At 44.6% G+C, this 21,139-nt stretch overlaps 1 protein-coding gene across 1 annotated transcript in view; it reads left to right on the forward strand.

Moving 5' to 3' along the window:
- The window catches only part of NR6A1 (nuclear receptor subfamily 6 group A member 1), a 630,470-nt gene extending 609,718 nt beyond the window's left edge, over window positions 1–20,752 (forward strand). Inside the window, exons 10-11 of the mRNA XM_029613773.1 lie at window positions 14,927–15,079; window positions 20,473–20,752. Of these exons, the coding sequence (XP_029469633.1) occupies window positions 14,927–15,079; window positions 20,473–20,561 (242 nt within the window). The 3' untranslated portion in view covers window positions 20,562–20,752. The remainder of the gene's footprint in view (window positions 1–14,926; window positions 15,080–20,472) is intronic.
- Window positions 20,753–21,139: the final 387 nt, after the last annotated feature.

The following is a 21,139-nucleotide window of genomic DNA, read 5'->3' on the forward strand; positions in this document are numbered from 1 at the left end:
AGAACAAAGACCATCGGGCTTGACGGGCATTGAGACGCTGGGCATGACTCAAGTGTTCAAGATTCTTATGGTCGATGAGAATCATAAATTTGTGCTGAGCGCCTTCTAACCAAGGGCGCCATTCCTCCAAGGCTAATTTAATAGCGAGTAATTCTCGGTCTCCAATACTATAGTTTTGTTCTGCAGGAGAGAACTTATGAGAAAAGAAAGAACATGGAACCAGAGATCTGGAAGTTGAATGTTGGCTCAGGACTGCCCCGGCCCCGATAGCAGAGGCATCCACTTCGACCACGAAGGGGCGGTTTGGGTCTGGGTGACGAAGACATGGTCCAGCAAGGAAGGCCTCTTTGAGGCACTGAAAGGCTGTAATGGCTTCCGGGGTCCAATTCCGAGTATCTCGGCCCTTACGGGTTATCGTAGTGAGAAGAGCCACCAAGGTCAAATAGTTGTAAATGAAATGGCGGTAATAGTTTGTAAATCCAAGAAATCATTTTAAAGCTCGGAGGCCTACAGACTGAGGCCAGTCTTGGATTCCCTTAAGCTTTTCCAGGTCCATGGAGAGTCCTTGCTGCGAGAATATGTATCCCAGGAATGGCAAACTAGACTGTTCAAAAAGGCACTTGTCCAACTTTGCGAAGAGATGATCCTCACAGAGACATTGGAGGACTGTGCGCACTTCCACACGGTGCTTAGCGAGATCCCTAGAAAAGACGAGGATATCGTCAAGGTTTGCTATGACCTTAACGTGCAAGAGGTCTCTGAAGATCTCATTGATCATCTGTTGAAATACTGCCGGAGCATTACAAAGGCCGAAGGGCATCACCAGATGTTCATAATGCCCGTCCCTGGTGTTAAAGGCAATCTTCCAGATATCTTCAGGATGAATGCGTACCAAGTTGTAGTCTCCGCGTAGATCTCATTTGGTGAAGATGGAAGCCCCTTGTAAACAAACAGCTCTGAGATCAAGGGTAATGGATATTTGTCTTTACGAGCGATGGCATTCAAGCTGTGGTAATCGATACATGGCTTTAGGGATCCATCTTTCTTCGTAATGAAGAAAAATCCCGCTCCAGCGGGAGAGGTCGAGGGAAGAATGAACCCTTTAGCTAGGTTCTCCCGGATATACTCTGTCATAGCTTTAGTCTCCAGTAGAGACAGAGGATAGGTCCGCCCTCAAGGAAGCGTAGTTCTAGGCAAAAGCTTGATGGGGCAATCAAACCTCCGAAGGGGTGGAAGAATATCCGCCTTCTGCTTAGAGAAGACATCTTTGAAGTCTGCGTAAGGAGTTGGAATGCTGGAGGAGGTGGTAGCCAGAGGAGCTGTAGGAGGCGGTACCACCTTTTTCAAGCAAGTCTGGTGGCAAGTTGGGCTGCACTCGATCAGCTGGAGAGACCCCCAGTCAAACTGGGGAGAATGATGTTGGAGTCAAGGTAGTCCAAGGACTACTGGATGAATTGATTTTTCTAGGATGAGAAGTTCGATTTCTTCTATTACTAGCAACGGTAACATGGAATAGACTTAGTTTTTGGGTACTTGCCAGGTTCTTATGGCCTGGATTGGCCACTGTTGAAAACAGGATGCTGGGCTTGATGGACCCTTGGTCTGACCCAGTATGGCATGTTCTTATGTTCTTACATGGAGGGTGCCAGTGAGAAGATGAACTGGCTCTGTAGTCAAGGGTATCCGGCCAGGTAATGGCTCACCATAAATCGAAGCAATACACAAGGAGGTTTCCAGAGGACGGGTATGAATACCCAATAGTTGAACTAGATCTTTAAGAATAAAATTTCCCCCTGCTCTGGAATCAATCAGAGCAAGGACTGGGAAGGACTGGGAGACCCAGGTCAGTGTAACTGGTAGGGACAACTGTGGGGCCGGTGACGTAGTGCCCAAGTTCAGGACCGCTACTGAACTTAGGGTGGACCAGGCAGGTCTGAAGACAATGGCCTGATGCTCCACAATACAGACATAGGCCTGATCGTCTCCACCGGAGGCGCTCTTCCGGGGACAGCCACCCATGGCCCACCTGCATGGGTTCTTCCACTTTGGCCACAAGGGAAACCCTACCGGTGGCAGGGCTGGTGAGCGGGAGCATTTATTTTATTTTATTTATTTATTTTGATTTTTTCTATACCGGCATTCGTGATAACATCACATCAAGCCGGTTTACAGTAAACAATGGGGTAATAACCGGAACATAGAACAAAATATGTAATATACATATTATAAATACATATTATAAATACAGTTACAATAAACAAGGATACTTACAACTAGGAGTAAGAAGAAGAAAAGATAGGAACTTTAACATGTTGTATTAACCTGTAGAATGGTAAGGTTTCCAAAGATGGAAGTGAATGATTTACAATGAATTGTTCAGTTCAAAAATGCAGTTTTTAACAATAAGGAAGAAATCATAAATAATGAAGATTCTGGATGTTTATAAAGTGTAGGGGAAAATTATCAGGATAGTTATAAAAGAAAATTGTTGCTTGGAATTTGAATATCGGAGAGAATTGTTTTTAGACTGGGTCTGGGAAGGCTTGTTTGAAAAGCCATGTTTTGAGTTTTTTTCTAAATGTCAATAAGCAGGGTTCTTGTCTAAGTTCCGTTGGTATGGAATTCCAAAGAGTGGGTCCTGCTGTGGAGAAAGCCCTATCTCTATAAGTTATATGGAGGGAAGTTTTGGAAGGTGGTACCTGCAGAGACTCTTTGTAGTACTCTCTTATGGGTCTGGAGGAAGTATGCTTTATGAAAGGGATTTGTAGGTTAAGAGGAGCGATTTGTTGGATGGATTTATAGATTATGGTGATTGACTTATAAAGAATTCTGAAATGGATTGGCAGCCAGTGTAAATCTTTAAGGATCGGGGTGATGTGCTCTCTTCTCCTTGTATTTGTTAGAATTCTAGCTGCCGTATTTTGAACCATTTGTAGCGGTTTAGTATGTGTTGATGGGGTACCTAATAATAAAGAATTGCAATAGTCTAACTTGGAGAAGATTATTGCTTGTAGGATAGTCCTGTAGTCATGGATGTGGAACAGAGGTCTTATTCTTTTTAGAACATTCAGTTTATGAAAGCATTCCCAAGTGGACCTTCTGGGCATCCGATTCTCCCGATGGTGCTCTTGGAGACTATGGTCAATTTGGCCAGTCAGTTCAATAAGATCCTCAAGCGAGGAAGGGAGCTCCTGAGCTGCCAATTCATCCTTCAGTTGAGGAGAAAGTCCATCCAGGTAGATAGCTCGTAGGCAATCGTCTTGCCAGGAGAGCTCGGTAGCTAAAGTCCGAAATTCAATCATGTAGTCAAATAGGCTCCTTTGGCTTTGTTGAAGGTGAAGAAGGTTAGCGCTTGCCACAGCGTGCCGCTCGGGGTTGTCGAAGGTCCGATGAAACACGGCCACAAAGCGAGACAGTTCTTGCAGGAGCAAATCCGAGCGCTCCCATAATGGCGAGGCCCAAGCCAACGCCTTCCCCTCCAAACAAGACAAGATAAAGGTGACCTTCGTAAGTTCATCTTGGAAGACGGAGGGCTGCAGAGCTAACTGCATGTAGCATTGGTTGATAAACCCTCTGCAGAGCTTAGAGTCACCATTGAAGCGAGGTGGAACTGGTAGGGCCAGCAAAGCCCTGGAGGTAGAGGGTGACGGCAGTTGGTTGGAAGAAGCTGGTGCTAGAACTGGATTTCCAGATTGGGCTTCAAGCCGGGTGTGCAGACAGTCAATGGAGGAGGCCAATGCCTCAAGAAATCGTTGCTGTTCTTGTACCTTTGAGGCCAGGCTAGGAACATCCTGGAGGGCACACAGCTCCGCCGAGTCCATGGCCTTTGCAACCTGTTGCGCAGAAGGTGGACCCTTGGGTCGAGGTGGGGTTGACGCTACCCGTAGGAGGGATCCTACGGGTACCCACCGTCAGCAGGTGGAGTGGGCTGACTGACGGACGCCGGCTGGAGCTTCGCCAATACCAGCCTTGTTCCCCGCAGGTTGAGCCTTTGTGTACCGGGGCCGGCTGGAGTTAGGTGGGCCTCCATATGTGGTCGTCGATGTGAAGATGGAGAGGTCAGCCCAACAGCTGCAACAGTGGACCTGTACTGGACGAGGCAGAGACCCGGGCGCCAGTAGGAACAAAAGTTAGACAGGGAGCGCCAGAACAAGAACAGGCCAAAGCCTGAAAGGCCAAGTTTAGGACTAAGACTATAGAGGCGTCGTAGAACAGGCTGAAATCAGGGCAGGCGGCAATCAAAGAGTGGTGGCAAGGCAAGGCTGAAGTCAAGTCCAGAAGCAAAGCGCTGGCATAGTCAGACAAAGCATAGTTCAGGACTAGGAGATAATCGGTAGCGTGGTCGGACATAGCAGAGGTCTGGACTAGGAGATGATCAGTAGCGTGGTCAGGCGTAACAGAGGTCTGGACTAGGAGATGATCTGTAGCGTGGTTAGGCGTAGCAGAGGTCTGGACTAGGAGATGATCAGTAGCGTGGCCAGGCGTAGCAGAGGTCTGGACTAGGGGATGATCTGTAGCATGGTCAGGTGTAGCAGAGGTCTGGACTAGGAAATGATCTGTAGCGTGGTCAGACAAAGCAAAGGTCGGGTCCAGGAGAAGATCAGTAGTGTAGTCAGGCAAAGCAGTGGTCGGGTCCAGGAGATCAATCCATAGGGAAGCTGGGTAACACGAAGCACAGGGACGAAGAAGACAAACCAGGAACACGAAAGAATCAGCAGGAGGCAACGATGTGCATGACCAGTATGGAGACCTGTTGCAAAGGCGACTAACAGGAGCTGAGCCTGGCCTTATATACCGGAGCTTCAACGACATCATCATTCGGGGCTGCAGCCAAGTTCCTGCCGGAGGCCCTTCAAAAGGAACAGAGATGCGGGTGCGCCTAGAGAGGGGCACAGCGCGGGATGGCGGCATCTCTCCATGGACCATGCGGAGAGGCCCGCAGCAGATCACAGGAGTCCGTCGTAGAAACAGGAGCACCAGGGACGGCCCGAGGACGGAGACGGCAGCCCACAGCCACGAGGGAAGTGGAGCCAGATGCTGGAGTAAGCTGCAGAGGGTAAGATGGTCTGGCCGCAGGCCTGCCGCAGCCAGCACATGCAACATTGAGTGAAAAAGAATTTTCTTCGATTCATTTTAAATGACCTACTTGCTAACTTCCTAGAGTGCTCCCTAGTCCTTTTATTATCTTAGAGAGTAAATAACCAATTTACATTAACTTGTTCAAGTCCTTTCATGATTTTTTAGTTCCGTCAATACCAGTGTCTCTTAGATCTCAAATCAAGAATTGGTAGTTGATTGTATGAAAGGCAGCAGAAAGACCCAGAAGGACTAAGAGTGAGTTGCCACCTTGGTCTGAGTAATGGCCAATAGGCTGGATTGTGTTCCATGGCCTTTCCTGAAGCCAAACTGAAGATTTTGCAGGATGTTGCTGTCTTCTAGAAAGTGAAGGATATGGAAATAAACCACTGGACTAGAAGGGAAAGATGAGGCTTGGTGATTAGTTGTCTTCTGAACTGTAGTGCAGTATCCCCCTTGAACATCTTTCACCCAATGCCAGTCACCATTTCTAACTCTCCTCTGGACTGCTTTCTTTGGACCTCTGAAACCAGATTTTTTTTAAATGTTTTTTTTTTTAATTTATTTTTTTTTTCTGCTTTTTGGCACTTCAAAACGGATACGAATGCCTCCTTAATTTCCAGAAAATCTCTCTTTCCAGTGTCTCTTTGGTTACTCTGCCTCTGTATATTACCTTTAACTTCCAAGGTACCCTGTGTCCTGTATCCAAAATTGATACATTTGGACCTTTATTTTTATACAGTCTCAACTGCCCACGTAGTCCATAAGGACCTCCTCATCTATCCTCATCTGCTGCACCTCTTCCCATTCTCTATTTAAGTTTGAGGTGTGCGACTATTCTTCAGAAGACCAGACTGCTTCTCCCCACCTTGGGTTTAACATTTCTACATCACTTGGCCCCCTCCTCAATCTCCTCTTGATGCCTCTGGAGTTTGTCCCCCTCTCATACCATGTGCTGGACCCTGAAGCTGTTCTGCCTTCAGGTGGACCCCTCTCTGCAGCTGGCTCTAAGTAATTTATAACAGTAATTTAAGGGCGGAGAACTTGTTGGTCAACTTTATTGATTTTACCTGAATTTCCTGCAGCCTATCTTCGTTTCCTCTCTTGCTTTCGGAAAATATCCCTATTTCTACTCTCAGTTGACCAATTTCATGGTCCTGTTGTGCAGGTGTTTTTTGTAGCTGCAGCTCCAGCACCCAGACCTGTTGGATCTGCTTAGCTGCCTCTCCTTCTGTTGATACAGAAGAATCCCTATATAGCTCTTCTGTTATTTCAGCAGTGCTTTCTTCCCATTCTGCACATAGATGAACATTCTTCCACAATCTATCTTGAGTTTCCAGCAGGCTTGCTTCTGTTTCCTGACAGACTTCTTTCTGGCTTGTAGAAGTGCTTCTCGCTCTCCAGGTAGTTCCCTGTACTTGTGCCCCATGGCTTCTTTTAGATCCCTTTTCCCCTCTTTGGTTTGCTTGAGTAGGCTCTTCCTTATCTCTGAGAGCTCCTTTTCCATCTGCTGAACCTGCGCTTCATGTAGCTCTGCCTTCTTATCTAACATAACTTTCAGATGGGCCACTTCTTGTTTTATTCTCAAACCTTATTATGTATCTGCAGTCTGTAAGGTCTTCTCCAGGTCCATTCTCAGAGTCTTTAGTGTTTCCTCTGCTACTTGCTTCTGCTCTCCCTCCTTAGCATGCTCTTGCTGGGTCTCCTCAACTAGTCCCTGAGTCTCCCTCTGCCATACTGCGTCTTAAACCTGGAGTCAAATGTATAGGAACAATTCGATTGATAGATGACAATGCCTATTTATGAAAACTACCTTAGTTACCCGTTAGGACTTATTGAATTATAACTATGAATCTTACTTTTGTAAACCATTGTGATCTTTTACATGGAGCAGTGGTATATAAAATGTCTAAATAAATAAATAATAAATATTTACTGTGTTGTGGGGTTATTGCTCTTTGAGTGCTGACAGTGCTGTTTTGGAATCAGAGGTTTACTATATTGCTGAAATGTACTTTTTATTAAACTAACTTTGCTATATTGTTTCATGTCATTTTTCGAAATGAAACAAAAAGACCCAAAATTTTGTGGGGTTGTTCTTTTCATCTTACGGGCCGATACAGTAAAAGTCGCGGGAGAGCCGGTGAGCGCCAGCTTTCCCAACGCGTGCACAGGCCAGTGTCCTGGGTGCCCGATTCAGTATTGGTAGGGCCCGCGGTAAAAGGAGGTGCTAGGGACACTAGCGCCTCCATTTTGACAGAAGCAACGGCTGTCAGCGGGTTTGACAGACGACTCTCAATTTTACCAGCGTCAGTTCTCGAACCCGCTGACAGCCATGAGTTCGGAAAACGGACGCCGGTTAAATTTGAGTGTCTGTCTTCCAACTCGCGGGCTATGGGCAGATTTTACATTTTTTTTTTTTTTTTTTAATTTTGGGGCCTCCGACTGCATACAAGTATATCTCCCGACACATACATGTTTCACATATAATGCTGCTTTGGGAGAGACAAAACACTTTTTGAAGAGCATGTGCTCACACATTAACTCAACTTTCCAGAATGAAGCTACAGCTATACAGATTGCATAAAACATAAAGCCAGTTTAAATGAAATTCATCTTGCATGTGAGTTAAATAACTTTAAGAATGAAATAACTTTAACTGAGCTAAATGTCAGTCAGTTCTATGTTATGTGCAAGCAGCTAACCTGTGACATCTTGCTGTATTTTATGAGCAGCAGGTAAAAGAAGGACCTTTGAGAGGACAGAGGTCTCAGGGCAAAATACAAGGATAAACTACCTTCCATAGGGGATTTCTGCTTGGATGATATTTAGCGCAATAGGGACTGCATTTTATCCTTGCCCTAAGAAAGTGTTTCAGTATACCCAACTTTCAGTCTGGGATTGTTAAAATGCTGTTTTTAAGGTAAATGAGATGGTTCGAAATGTGTGTGGATATCCTGACGCTTCAGCAAGCAGGTGGTCACTTGCTAGCTGTTCTTTCAGCCATGATTCAAGGAGGAGCCACTCCTGCAAGGCCAATCTCTGACTGCAAGCCACCTAGGTTCAAAAGATAGTGTTGAAAGACATGGGGGTGGGGGGAGAGAAATGCTGGAGCACTCAAATGTTCTTTCCTGGAACATTTCTTCAAATCAGAAACTTTTTTTTTTTTTTTTTTTTTTAATAAAAAGAGGAGTACAGCTCTGTTTGTTAGTACAGCACATAGTAAGCGAAAGAGCAGCTGCTGACCTTTTTTTTTTTTTTTTTTCCCATTTGGCACAAGTTGCTTTAATTATAGTACCTTGAGATAAGCTCTCCCGGACGATCCTTCGGCATACCTATTATATCTTATTTACATAGTGGTTGTATTTTGCAGGTGAATAAAGTAGGGTAACCAGATAGCTTCATGTCAAAAGGGGAAGGCTGAGTCAGTCCTGGATTTACTGCATTGCATTCATAGAGATAAGTTTTTTCTGCTTTTACATAGTATACCTAGTAACTGAGTAGATGAAGGCTAATAAAAACCAATTGGCCCTTCTAGTTTACCCACTTATTCTGGTCTACATCAATGTTTCTTCCAAGGATTGGGTTGCTGTGTGTAAAACGTTTTGGTTTCATTACCCTGTGAGCACTACTTTCTTTGAAAAAAGCCTAGCAATTTTATGCTCACAGCAACCCAATCCTTAAAACATTGGAGCAGCATGCACACAAGCTAACACATTTGCATATTCACTCTCATACTCTTTCACACACACATATGCTCATTCTCACAAACACACACTCTCATTCCTCTCTTTCATTCCCTAGACTCTCATGCACATGCATACTCACTCAGTTCTCCTCCTCTTCCACACTCATCTCAGTAATTGCAAACCTTCACTGCCAAAAACTTTGAGAAGTAACACAAACCTCTCAGGACTCAAGCAGCAGCAGCCTTATCTATGACATTGCAGCAATGCATATATTATAGCATGCCCTAGAACAGTGTTTTCCAACCAGTGTGCCATGGCTGACCTGCAGGTGCGCTGTGAGAAGAGTCGGATATGAAAAGTTGAGCTGCTGGCAGTCTTTGTTATTTCTTTCCTTCCTGCCTGCAGAATGTCCTCCTGCCAGCAGAGGGGATCAGGGAGCAGCATCTATCTAGTAATGCTGCTGCTGCGTCCCTCTCTGTTAGTTCTCTCTTGCCGGAAATGCTGGCTTCTGTTGTTATTGCAGAGGCAAGCCGGCAGAGGAGTTTACCGGGTACAATGGTCTTGCCCACAGGTACCGGATGTGTAGCTGACAGGATAACTCTCTTCGGGTCGATGATATGTTGGGGTTCATCAGGTATGTCCTCAGAGAGAAGTGAGCGAGATAGGGCATCTGCTCTGACGTTCTTATCTCCAGGGCAGTATTTTAGCATAAAGTCAAATCTGTTGAAGAACAGGGACCATCTCGCCTGCCTATGGTTTAGGTGCTGAGCGTGACGGAGGTACTTCAAATTTTTGTGATCCTTAAAAACAGTGATCTGATTTTGTGCACCTTCAAGCCAGGGGCGCCACTCTTTGAACGCCATCTTTATTGCCAGTAGTTCTTTATCCCCAATGCCGTAGTTCTTCTCCGCTGGCGAGAAGCGTCAGGAGAAAAAAGAACATGGATGGTAAGGTCTTAGAGTCACCGGAATGGCTTAGCACGGCCCCTATGCCTACATCTGAGGCATCAACCTCTACGATGAAGGGCCGGGTCAGATCCGGATGTTGGAGGCATGGATTACTCAAGAAGGCGTCTTGGCACCTTCGTTAGTCATTGCTGTTAGTGGAACAGTTAGTGAAGAGTAGTTCTTGATGAATGTTCTGTAGTAGTTGGTAAATCCCAGAAATCGTCTAAGAGCCTTTAGACCAGTGGATTGTGTCCATTTTTGAATGCTCCCCAGCTTCTGTGGGTCCATCTGGAAACCTTTGTTTGAAACAATGTAACCTAAGAAAGGCACTGATTCCTTGTGGAATTCGCATTTAGACTACTTGGCATATAGGCGATTCTCGCGGAGTCTTTGCAGCACTCTTTTGACATCTTCCAGATGGGTATTCAGGTCCTGGGAAAATATCAAGATGTTGTCTAAGTACACAATGACACATTTGTAGAGTAGATCACACAGAATGTCGTTCATCATGTTTTGGAAGACAGCCGGGGCATTGCACAGGCCGAAGGGCATCACCAGGTATTCAAAGTGCCCATCCCGGGTATTGAAGGCCGTCTTCCATTCATCGCTAGAGTGGATGCGAACTAGGTTATAGGCTCCTTTGAGATCAAGCTTGGAGAATATTTTGGCTCCCTGTAGTCTATCGAATAGCTCCGAGATGAGTGGTAAGGGATAGCAGTCTTTCACAGTGATCTCATTTAGACCTCTGTAGTCAATGTATGTTGCAATGTTCCGTCCTTCTTCCCCACGAAGAAGAAGTCTGCGCCGGCAGGAGACTTGGAGGGTCTTATGAAGCCTTTCTGAAGATTCTCCTATATGTACTCAGACATAGCTTTATTTGTTACTACGGAGAGAGGGTAAACCCTTCCTTTGGGTGGTTCTGTGTTAGGCTTCAAATTGATGGCGCAGTCGTAGGATCTGTGTGGAGGTAGTATGTCTGTGGCTTCTTTGGAAAATACATCTTGAAAAGAATCATATTGAGGCGGCAACCCAGGCATCAACGGGGTAGTTGGCATGCAGGGTATTGGAGAGACCTCCATCAGACATTTACCAGGGCAATCTGGGTCCCAACGTGAAAGCTCCAGAGTGGCCCAGTTGAATTGAGGCATATGCTTCTGCAGCCACGGTAGCCCCAGTACTAAAGGGTGCATGGCCTTCTCTAGCACAAAGAAGGAAATAGTCTCTGTATGAAGAGCACCGGTACATAAGGTCACTGGTTCGGTGAGCAGGGTTACTTCGCCCAGTAAGGGCTCCCCATGAATCGAAAATAGGAATAGTGGAGACGTCATGATAGTGGTGGGGATCCGCAAGTGTTCCACTAAACGTTTTAAAATGAAATTGCTTCCTGCCCCAGAGTCCACTAAGGCAAGAGTCTGGAATTCTAAAGGTCCGCAGATTAAGGATACAGGAAGAGAGAGTGGAGGAGAGGGTGCAGTTAGACCTAAGAAGAGTCCCCCCACAGGACTTAGGTCTGCCAGTTTCCCGGACAAATAGGACATGTTTGTACAGCATGACTGGCTTGACCACAATACATGCATAGTCCCAATCTCTTTTGCGTTCTTCTCTCTTTTGAAATCAAGTAACTGCGGCCTAATTGCATTGGTTCTTCTTTGCCAGCAACTGGACCTGAGGGAACAGGCCTGGGTGTAGACTTAACTCGAGTTTCTCCCTGAAGGGTCTTCTGGGAGTCTTGGTCTCTTGAACCTTGTCACGAAGTCGGCGATCAATCCTTGTTGCCAACTTCATTAGTTCAGCCAAGGTCTCAGGCATCTCACGAGCCACCAGCTCGTCTTTTAACCTGGAGTTCAGTCCTTCAAAGAAGAGGGTCTTCAGGCATTTAGGATCCCAATGTAATTCTGACGCCAACGTCTTGAATTCTATGGCGAATTCTGGTAAAGGTTTATTACCTTGCTTCAGGTGAACTAACGTAGATCCTGCAGTCGTATACCGGGCAGGGTCATCGAATACTGATCTGAACAGTTCAAGGAACCAGGCAAGATCATGCAGGATAGATTCATCGCACTCCCACAGCGGAGAGGCCCAAGCCAACGCTCTTCCGTCCAGATAAGAAAAGATGTAGGTAGTCTTGGCTAGGCTGTAGGAAAATGATTAGGATGCAGGGAAAAGTGCATGCAACATTGATTGATAAATCCTCTACATTTCCAAACTTTCCCTGAGAAGCGTGTTGGAGCAGATAGAGGTACAATTGTCTTGACCGTCACTTCTGGTGGTGTAACTTCTTTACCCGTGGTGGTCGGTATATTCATCTATGCGTGCAGCTGGTTAAACGCAGCAGTTAAATTCTCCAGTGAGTTCTATTGTTCAGAGATTCGCTGGGCCAGGCCTGGAATGGCCTGCAATGCGGTGAGCTGAGCTGAATCCATGGAGTTAGCAACCTGTTATGGTTTTGAGGTGTTTGTGCGTCCCGAGCCTAACCTAGTACTGTGGTTCCTCACGGGGCTCCTCCCCATGGGCGTGATCACCTCTACATTACCCAAGAATCCACTCAAACACCTCAAAACCGTAACAAGAATAAAGAGACCATAAAATATAAATGGAATGCGCAGATTAAAACTAACTTGAAACCACAACAAACCAAACTGTATGCAGTGCAACAATGGAAAAACAAAATCATCATTCCTCATAAAACATCAAACATCAAGAAATATAAAACATCAATCATAATAGTAAGATCATGCTAATAAAAAGAAAAAACATATTTCAAAACAGCTGATAAATAAAATATCCAATAATTAAAAACAATTTCCAGACACCAGTAAAATATTTTTAAAACAGCAGACCTATCAAATGACACCCAATAATGTAAACTAATAGAGATTAAAAAATCCTTGCTTTCTATACATGGGAACTTTTGATTCAAGTCATCCTGAGCTATCCGTTTAGTTCAATGGTTCCCAACCTTTTCCTGGGGACCTCCCAGCCAGTCGGGTTTTCAGGAGATCCACAATGAATATGCATGAGAAACATTTGCATGCACTGCCTCCATAACATGAAAATTTTCTCTCATGCATATTCATTGTGGATTTCCTGAAAACCCGACTGGCTGGGGGGTCCCCAGGACAGGGTTGGGAACCACTGCTTTAGTCGGATAGGTAATTAACATAGACTTCCTTTTCTCTCTCTCTCACACACACTAGTGCTGCCACATATATCCTCTCGGACTCTCTCATATAAGTAAAAAAGTGGTTGGGGGGAATCCAGGCAGGGTTGCAGGAGAACAGGTTTGGATGGACTGCCTGTTAATGTTCTCGGAGTGTGAAGGGGCATACTGCAAGGCCCCTGATACTGTTTTTCTTAATTTTTATTTTTTTTTGCTGCTGCTGCCTGAGGATGAGAGGGCCAGCAGCATAGATTCTATGGGAGGTCTTGAGGCAGCAGTGAGAGATCTGTTGATTGCTTTCCATTGGAAGAGGCATGATGTTTTCCACCTAAGTTGAAAGTTGGTGGTGAGGGTCTGAGAGAATAGCAGAAGCAGGTCTAGGGAGCCACTGATGCTGCTGCCGCTGCCAAGACTTAAGGTGGTGGTAGGAGATCTGAGAGAGGAGAAAGCTGCTGCTGATACTAATAATTGGGGGAGGGGTTTCTGAGACAGGAACAGGCCCAGGGAGGCGGTGCTGTCTCCTGCCGTGAGGAAGATAAGAGATAGTAGAAGTGAGCAGAGAACCTTGGGGAGGTTCTTACTTTCAGGCCGATGCAGTAAAGTGTGCTCAGGCTGAGCGCACTGTTAGCCCCTGTTTGGCCACGCGTTTTTGACGCGCTATTTTTACCCCTTAAACAGTAAGGAGTAATAGCGAGTGGAAAACATGCGGCCAAAACCCCCCCCACCTAACGAAACTAATAGCGCCCGCAACATGCAAATTCATGTTGATGGGCCTATTAGTCATTTCCGCGCAATCCAGAAAGTAACGCCTGCCAAAAGCAGGAGTTAATTTCGGCCAGCACCGGGAAAGTGTACAGAAAAACAGAAAATACTGCTTTTCTGTACACCCTCCGACTTAATATCATAGCCATACTAAGTCGGAGGCCCCAAAAGTATAAATAAATAAAAAATTTAAAATCTGCCCACGGGTTGGAATACGGACACTCAAAAACAAAAGACAGTACACAGTGCAAAAAGTCACTTAATCTTCAAACACTAGGGGATTTCATTTCCCCACTAACCACTAGTTCTGAGGTACTTTGTGGTGAAGGGACTCTTCCTGGGCTCCCCCAGTTTTGGTGCTTGCTTCCAGGTGTGCAGAGATCTCTATAGTCAGGTAGCTGAGCTGGAACACCCATCTGAACAGAGGAGCTTCTGCTGACTCCTCCTAAGCAGCAAATTTGAAGTGAATCTCGCAGTCTGGCAGTCCTTTCTTTGACTCCAACCAAAAATCCACTCTGAAAACCTTAAGGCAAATCTTCAGTGAAATAAATGTAAGGACCATAAGACTAACTCCCCTTACACTATTCACCTCTTTTTGTGGGTCTCTTAATCTCAGGATCTTCCTTGGACAGCAAGAAAATCTTACTCCTGGAAGGCCTGAGGGCTCTGACCTTGAGCCTCAGCCACCTTCATAGAACAGAAGATTGGTTGAAAGAGATCATAAGCCAAAAAGGTCACATGATTTTGTTAAATCACGCTCCTTAGCAAAATATCTCCCACAGGGGAGTGTCAGGGAACGCAATACTTTCCTGCTCTGACTTCATACATCCAGTATCTTTGAAGACTCTGATGTATATAGTATGGGATGCGTTGGTGACACCCTTATACATGAGTCCCTCCACATAGCTGTATGTATTCTGTTGACTATGAAAAATCATGCTCAAAATAGCATAGTGTTTCTCTGGTGCTATACCAGCTTGTAAATATTTCAAAATACTGTAGCCAACTTAGTGATCAGCTTTGTTGAAAAGCTGCTTTTAAGAGATTGTTAAACCAGGGTCAGTTTTGGATATACTCATATTTAAAACTTTGAAGAGAGTAGGGATATTCAGTAAACTAAGTGTCCACACCTCAATGACAATAATAACACACATTTGGGCATAACACAGTCATCAAAAAATTGGGATGCATCATGGCAACTCATGTCCTATTGTATCTCTTTGTCATAAAGAAATTAAACATTGTTATCCTTCTGTTAATAAGCATGGATTCACCTAATTCTTTCTATTCAGATATCCGAGGTCTATCTAATGTATCCCAGTTGGAGCAGTTGAACAAGCGGTATTGGTACGTCTGCCAGGATTTTACCGAGTACAAGTACCCACACCAGCCAAATCGCTTTCCAGATCTAATGATGTGTTTGCCTGAGATACGATACATTGCAGGTAACATTTTCTTTCCTTTCACATGGTCTTAGCTTCCAACTATGGAACTGCAAATGTGAGGAAAAAAAAAAAGCCTCGTGTGAAAAAAACCCTAACTTTAGAAGGTAGTTGACAAAGTAAAGCTTTTTTTTAAAAAGAGAATGTAATCTAAAGGGAAACTCACAGGGATTGCTGACTATCAGTCCAGAGCAGGCATTAATTTCTGAGCACCCCAAATAGTTGTACAGAAAAGCTTTTCTGTGCATCCTCCGACTTAATATTGTGGCAAAATTAAGTTGGAGAAACCAAAAGTTAAAAAAAAAAATAAATTTTTAAAGTGCTGGTGGTCAAGTTAGGGAAATGAACGCTTAGTTAACGAGTGTCCATTTTCCTAACCCGTGGCTTTGCACCGATTAGGAGAACAAATGCTCGTAAAATCGAGCGCTTACTTAACCCGCAGTTAGCTGGACCTCTCCTGGGTACCCGCTGCCAAGGCAGTGCTAGGGGTGAGCAATCGACCCTAGCGTCTCCTTGGCAGCGCGACCCCTAATTTTAAATATTGCATGGCGCCCCCAGGAGAGGTGCCTGGGCAAGTGTTAGGAAAGCGGGCACTCAACACTAAGCGCCCGCTTTTCGGTGCACTTTAATTGCATCGGGCCCTATGTCAGCTCCAGCCTGACCCCAATTCTTCTGCAGGCTTCCTGAAGGGGAGTGGCTGGAGCTGTAAACAAAGATCTCAGGAGTTTTATATTGTTTCCCCAGAGACCAGGCAATAGGTACCAATTCCTAGAATCTCTGGGTGAAATCCTGAGAATTCCCAGGCATGATTAGCAAAGAAATCATTGTATAGCACAGTTAGAAGTGCTAATAGAAGCAGTTAGTTATAATATATGAGGACCTATCTAGTGATCCACAGTTCATACAGGTGCTCATTTATTTATTTGTGAATCATAGTTTGATTTGTAAATAATTTTTGGGAGTTGTTTAAAAAATGACCGAGGGGCCAGGCTTTTTCGACTTATTTAATGTTGATATGGCAGAGCACAAGAAGGAATAGGCCATTCCGAAATGTAGGTTCTGTGATTGTCCAAACAGTGATTCTTGACTAACCTTGCTTTTTCTTTTGTGATTCTATCAAGTGTATCATAGATGCTGACTTGAGCTATGATTTTGACTAATATGCAGTGATTTGGCCTATCTGTCCTGGTTCTTTAATGCTTCTAACAGGAGTTCCAAAATGGAGGCCATGTGATTGTCATGCTTATAATGATGTTTCAACTTTTCCTTCTTTGAATAACGTTGTTTGCTTTTGTAGTCCACAATAAATGTCAACAAACAAATAGTAGCTCACTTTTTTTTTTTAATCTAAAGTAGGGCCTCATTTTACCCCTAGATACAGAATGGGAGAAAAGCCATAATAAATCAAGCCCCCAGTATCTTTCCGACTAGTTTTTGAAAGCTGCACTCAATTCAAATTGCTTTGATCTGATGAAGGCAATGTAAAAGCCTTTCTGTAGATGAACCTACAGCTTTCTTTTTGTATAAAGTTTTTAACCATACTTATGAAAACATGTGGTTATGTACTTTCTCCTAGGACAAGCAGGATGTTGGCCCTCACAAGTGGGTGACATCAGATGGAGTCCGGCATGGAAAACTTTTTGAGCAAGCCCAGCATGCCACTATCCACGCGTCCATGAGGGGTTCCCTCTTCATTCTCTTCTGCAGAGCTGTAATCTTGCGGATGAGGAGCTCGCGCTGTTTTTTTTGTAGGAAAATTCTACGTGAGTATTCTTGGGTTCTGTTCCTGCACTGGGTTCTTCAATATCATCCCGGCCCTAGTTAGTGGGCATCACGGTGAGATTTTGCATTCTTCGCGGTCATTCAGTTCCCAATGCCTGGCGACCATTGACCGCTCGTCGGTTACTTTTTGAATTGGCATTGTCGGATTTTCACCAGTGCCCCCCAGTTCCCCGGACTATGTCCATTACAGACCCTCACGAGATCTGTATCCTGTGCCTGGGGGCATTGCACGACATCAGGGGGTGTCACTTTTGTGCCCAAATAACTCTCAAGGACTGCTGCGTGCGCCTTGACAAAATGGAGAAGCTGTTCAGCCCCAGGACATCTGGTCCCACCATGCCAAGGAGACTCGGAGCGGTTGAGTAACCTGGATGGGCACACGAAGGTCCTGGGTGGCCTGGCGCCACTGGGATTAGAGGACCCACTGAGCCCCTGTGCATGTGCAGTCAAGCAAAGGGAGTGATATGGATGGTCGCTGCCATGTGTCCCAACAGCCACAGCATATAATGTGCTGAGACTTGGCAACTCCGAGAGATCGCTCCCATCAAGGCCACCAAGGTGAGCGCACTGTCTCGGGGTAAAAATGCCTGAGCCTACACTGTATCAAACCTGGCCTTAATGAAGTCCTAGTCACTGGAAACCAGCACTGTAGGGGATCGATCGCGAAGAATGCAAAATCTCACCGTGACGCCCACTAACTAGGGCCGGGACAATATCGAGGGACCCAGCGCAGGAACAGAGCCGAAGAACACGTACGTAGAGGTTTTCCTACAAAAAAAACAGCACGAGCTCCACATATGCAAGACGACAGCTCTGCGGAAAAGAAGAGACTGAAGAGGGACCTCTCATGGATGTGTGGATAGTGGCATGCTGGGCATGCTCGGTGTGCCAGTCAAGGTTTTCTATGCCGTGCTCCATCTTATGATGTCATCCACTTGTGAGGACTAACATCCTGCTGTCCTAGGAGAATACCTCTTACAGGTAAGCAGCTCTGTTTTATACAAGAGGAATCGACTAGGGTAAATAAATTATGCAATAAAAAATTTAAACCACAGAAATTCAACAAAACAAATATGTAGCATAGCTGAACTTTCAAATGGAAGTGGTCCAGCATAAGCACATGAATAGTATAGCAGCTAGTAAAAGAAGAGTGTTTAAATAATGCACTATCGGGCGAATTTTAAATCGGCCACACACCCAAAAACGGGGGTTATGCATGTGGCCAGGCCCTGCACGCGCTGCAAGCATTTTCAAAGGGGCCAGGCCACGCGCGTAGCCCCCGTTATGCGCTGAAGTGCCGGGCCCAGAGAAAGGAGCGGTCTGGGGGGCAGAGAGGGGGGCAGGGCTGGAGGCGGCTGGTACTGCGGCCATTTGCCGCTGTGCCGGGGAAATGCGCACCGGCTGTCGGCCGGCATGTGCAAGTTGCTTCTGCTCCAACAGAGTAGTAAGCAACAAAACAAAAAAAACGAAAAGTAGGAGAAAGTGTTTAGGGGATGAGGAGGAGAGAGGAAGAGGGGAGGGAGTTATGGGTAGGTGGTTTGGGAAGTTCCCTCCCAGTCCACTCCTTAATTGGAGCATTTAAGGAGCAGACTGGGAGGGAACTGGGAAAAGGGACCATTGCGTCGCCACGCGTAAATGAAAAATGTTCTCCCCCGCGCGCACACACGGATGTTAAAATTCCACTGCGCATATGCGCATGCCTCTCATATTTTATAATACGAGTGCGTTATATTACAACTGGCTAAACCCACCTTTCTCCCCTCGCACCTCCACCAGACCCACTCGCTCCTCTCTCCGTGGAACCCTTATTCCCCCCTCCATAAAATCCACAAGACTCATCTCCACCACTAATAGGGCCCTCTCACTCGCAGGCCCTTCCCTGTGGAACTCCATGCCCCTTGACCTACGCACAGAAACCTCCACACCAACCTTCAAAAAGAAACTCAAAACCTGGCTCTTCCTCCAAGCTTACCCCCAATCATCATCATTTCCTACTAACACCCTAACCCAAACACCATCCCTCGCCAACACCCCACCCCAGGACCTACACCCTACACCCACCCCCCCTAAGGAACTACAAACCTAAAAAATTGCCACTCAGCACAACCGTATACATTTTCCCACCTCTACCATTGTCAGTCTGCGCTTACACAATTTGTATATAACCTGCGTACACACTAATTGTACCTTTTTACCCCTGATATAACCTGTGTACACATCAATTGTTCCTTGTACCCCTGTACATAACTTCTCCTTATGTATCCACTCACCATTCCCCCCCCCCCTTATCCTTTGTCTCGTATACCCCCACCCCTCCCCCTCCTTATTTACTTATTTATTGTATATTACCTGTTAATTATTTACTATGTTACTTTGTTTATGTTACACAATGTTCCATGTAAAGGCTTTGCCTATATATCCTTGGTTGTAAGTTATCTGTAAACCGGCACGATGTGCAAACGGTTGCCGGTATATAAAACAAAATAAATAAATAAAAATAAATATCTACATCCATGTGCGTGCGTGCGCGCGTAATTTTAAAAATTTACCCTAAGTGTATTTTACAATCTATATAACTGACAAAAGGGCTTTTATGTTAAGTGATAAAAAAAACCCAAAAATATCTAAAGCCCACCACCTTCTAAAGAGGTCAACTAGAAAAATATCAACTAAAGAAAACTTTTAACTTGTTTATATATCTGCAGCACACTAAGGAGATACATTTGGTTAACGATATATCCATGATATAAAACCGTTGCGATGGTATATGACTTAGCGACGGTATAGAAAAGTTTTTAAATAAATAAAATAAAATAATACAAAACCTTTCAGTGCATGTGTAAACTAAATCCTTTTTTATGTCAGTTGCTCAGATTGGTGGGATAAAAATATTTGAAAATAAATAAATATGTAGAAAGAAACTTGTATCATCAAACTCTTTTGTAATAAGTTTGGACCAGTCCCTTTCATCGCCAGATCCAGCCCTGCTTCCAAGCTAAGGATGTAGTAAGGCCCCTGCTGGAGACTGGTCTTATGTTGCTGGGCACTATCTTCCTTGCCCTAGCATTTCATCAGCGCGGCCTTGGCTTGATTTCTCTGTTATGTAGATGGCAGTCTTTACTCCCCCCAACCATTGCTATGACACATCTTTCAAAGTGAGCTGTACAAGCCACAGCATCCTTCTTGTAATGTTGAAGCTTTCAAAATCTGTCAGCCAATACAACTTCTCTCTCTTGGCTTTTGTTAGTTCAGTCTCCATTAATTATTCGGTATGAACTCTCTACTTTCGATTCCAACATAGGTACCATAGTTGATATTTGAGTTAGTGCTGACAAGCCTATATCACTTGAGCTACTTTAACATCTTTAGTGGCTGTTCAGTGACCAGTTCAAAACTAGATCAGAGAAAACCACATGTTGTGAAGGAAATTCCCTAGGCTGCATCTGCATTGTTGAAATCCCAAGCAAGCTTCATGGTTTTTTCTTTGCTGTAGCAATTCTACAGGTTAAATTCTTCACTAGCAGATTTGATCTACTGGGACAACTTCAAGAAAACGCTTGTGATCAAATGGTGAATAATCTGAAACATTTTCTTTTTGTTTTTTTGCTTAACAGGAAAAATGGTAAATGTTCCACTGGAACAGCTGCCTCTACTCTTCAAAGCAGTTCTGCACTCCTGCAAGACGAGCATGAATAAAGAGTAAGCCATTGCCCTGCAATCTTCTGTTCTCCATGCCTTACTCAAACAGATTTAAATGGAGAATGTGGAAGACCCTAAGATCAAGACAGCAAGGGACGCTCAGGAACATGATACAACCCTGCAATTGTAGCAAGAATCTTATTTTTTTTATTTTAACTCTTATATATTTATTTCACGACAGAGTTGAATGTATGATCTTCAACACAGTGCACATGTTTCTGTACAAATGCAGATGCTGCATTTTCTTACAGTTTACAGAATGTAAGATGTTTAATGTTTCGGTTTTGCCATTTTTTTTTTTTTTTTTTTAGGATTAGTGCTTTGTATTTTGGGGTGGGGAAAATATAAATATTTCAATAGTGTTGAATAATACTACCTCAAAAGTAAGATGATATATGGTTTGATACAGCTGTTTTGGGTATTTTTTATCTGCAAACATCTTTTGTCAAGATTGCTTGAGAAAGCAGCTGCCATTTGTTTTTCAATCAGCAAAAGGTGTTGGGATTAAAATGTTGGACAGTACTGACCTAATCTAGTTTTAACAGCAGTTCATGCATAGAGATGCACCAAATCAGAAAATCA

Source organism: Rhinatrema bivittatum, chromosome 8 (assembly GCF_901001135.1).
Source record: "Rhinatrema bivittatum chromosome 8, aRhiBiv1.1, whole genome shotgun sequence".
Classification (NCBI taxonomy): Eukaryota; Metazoa; Chordata; class Amphibia; order Gymnophiona; family Rhinatrematidae; genus Rhinatrema; species Rhinatrema bivittatum.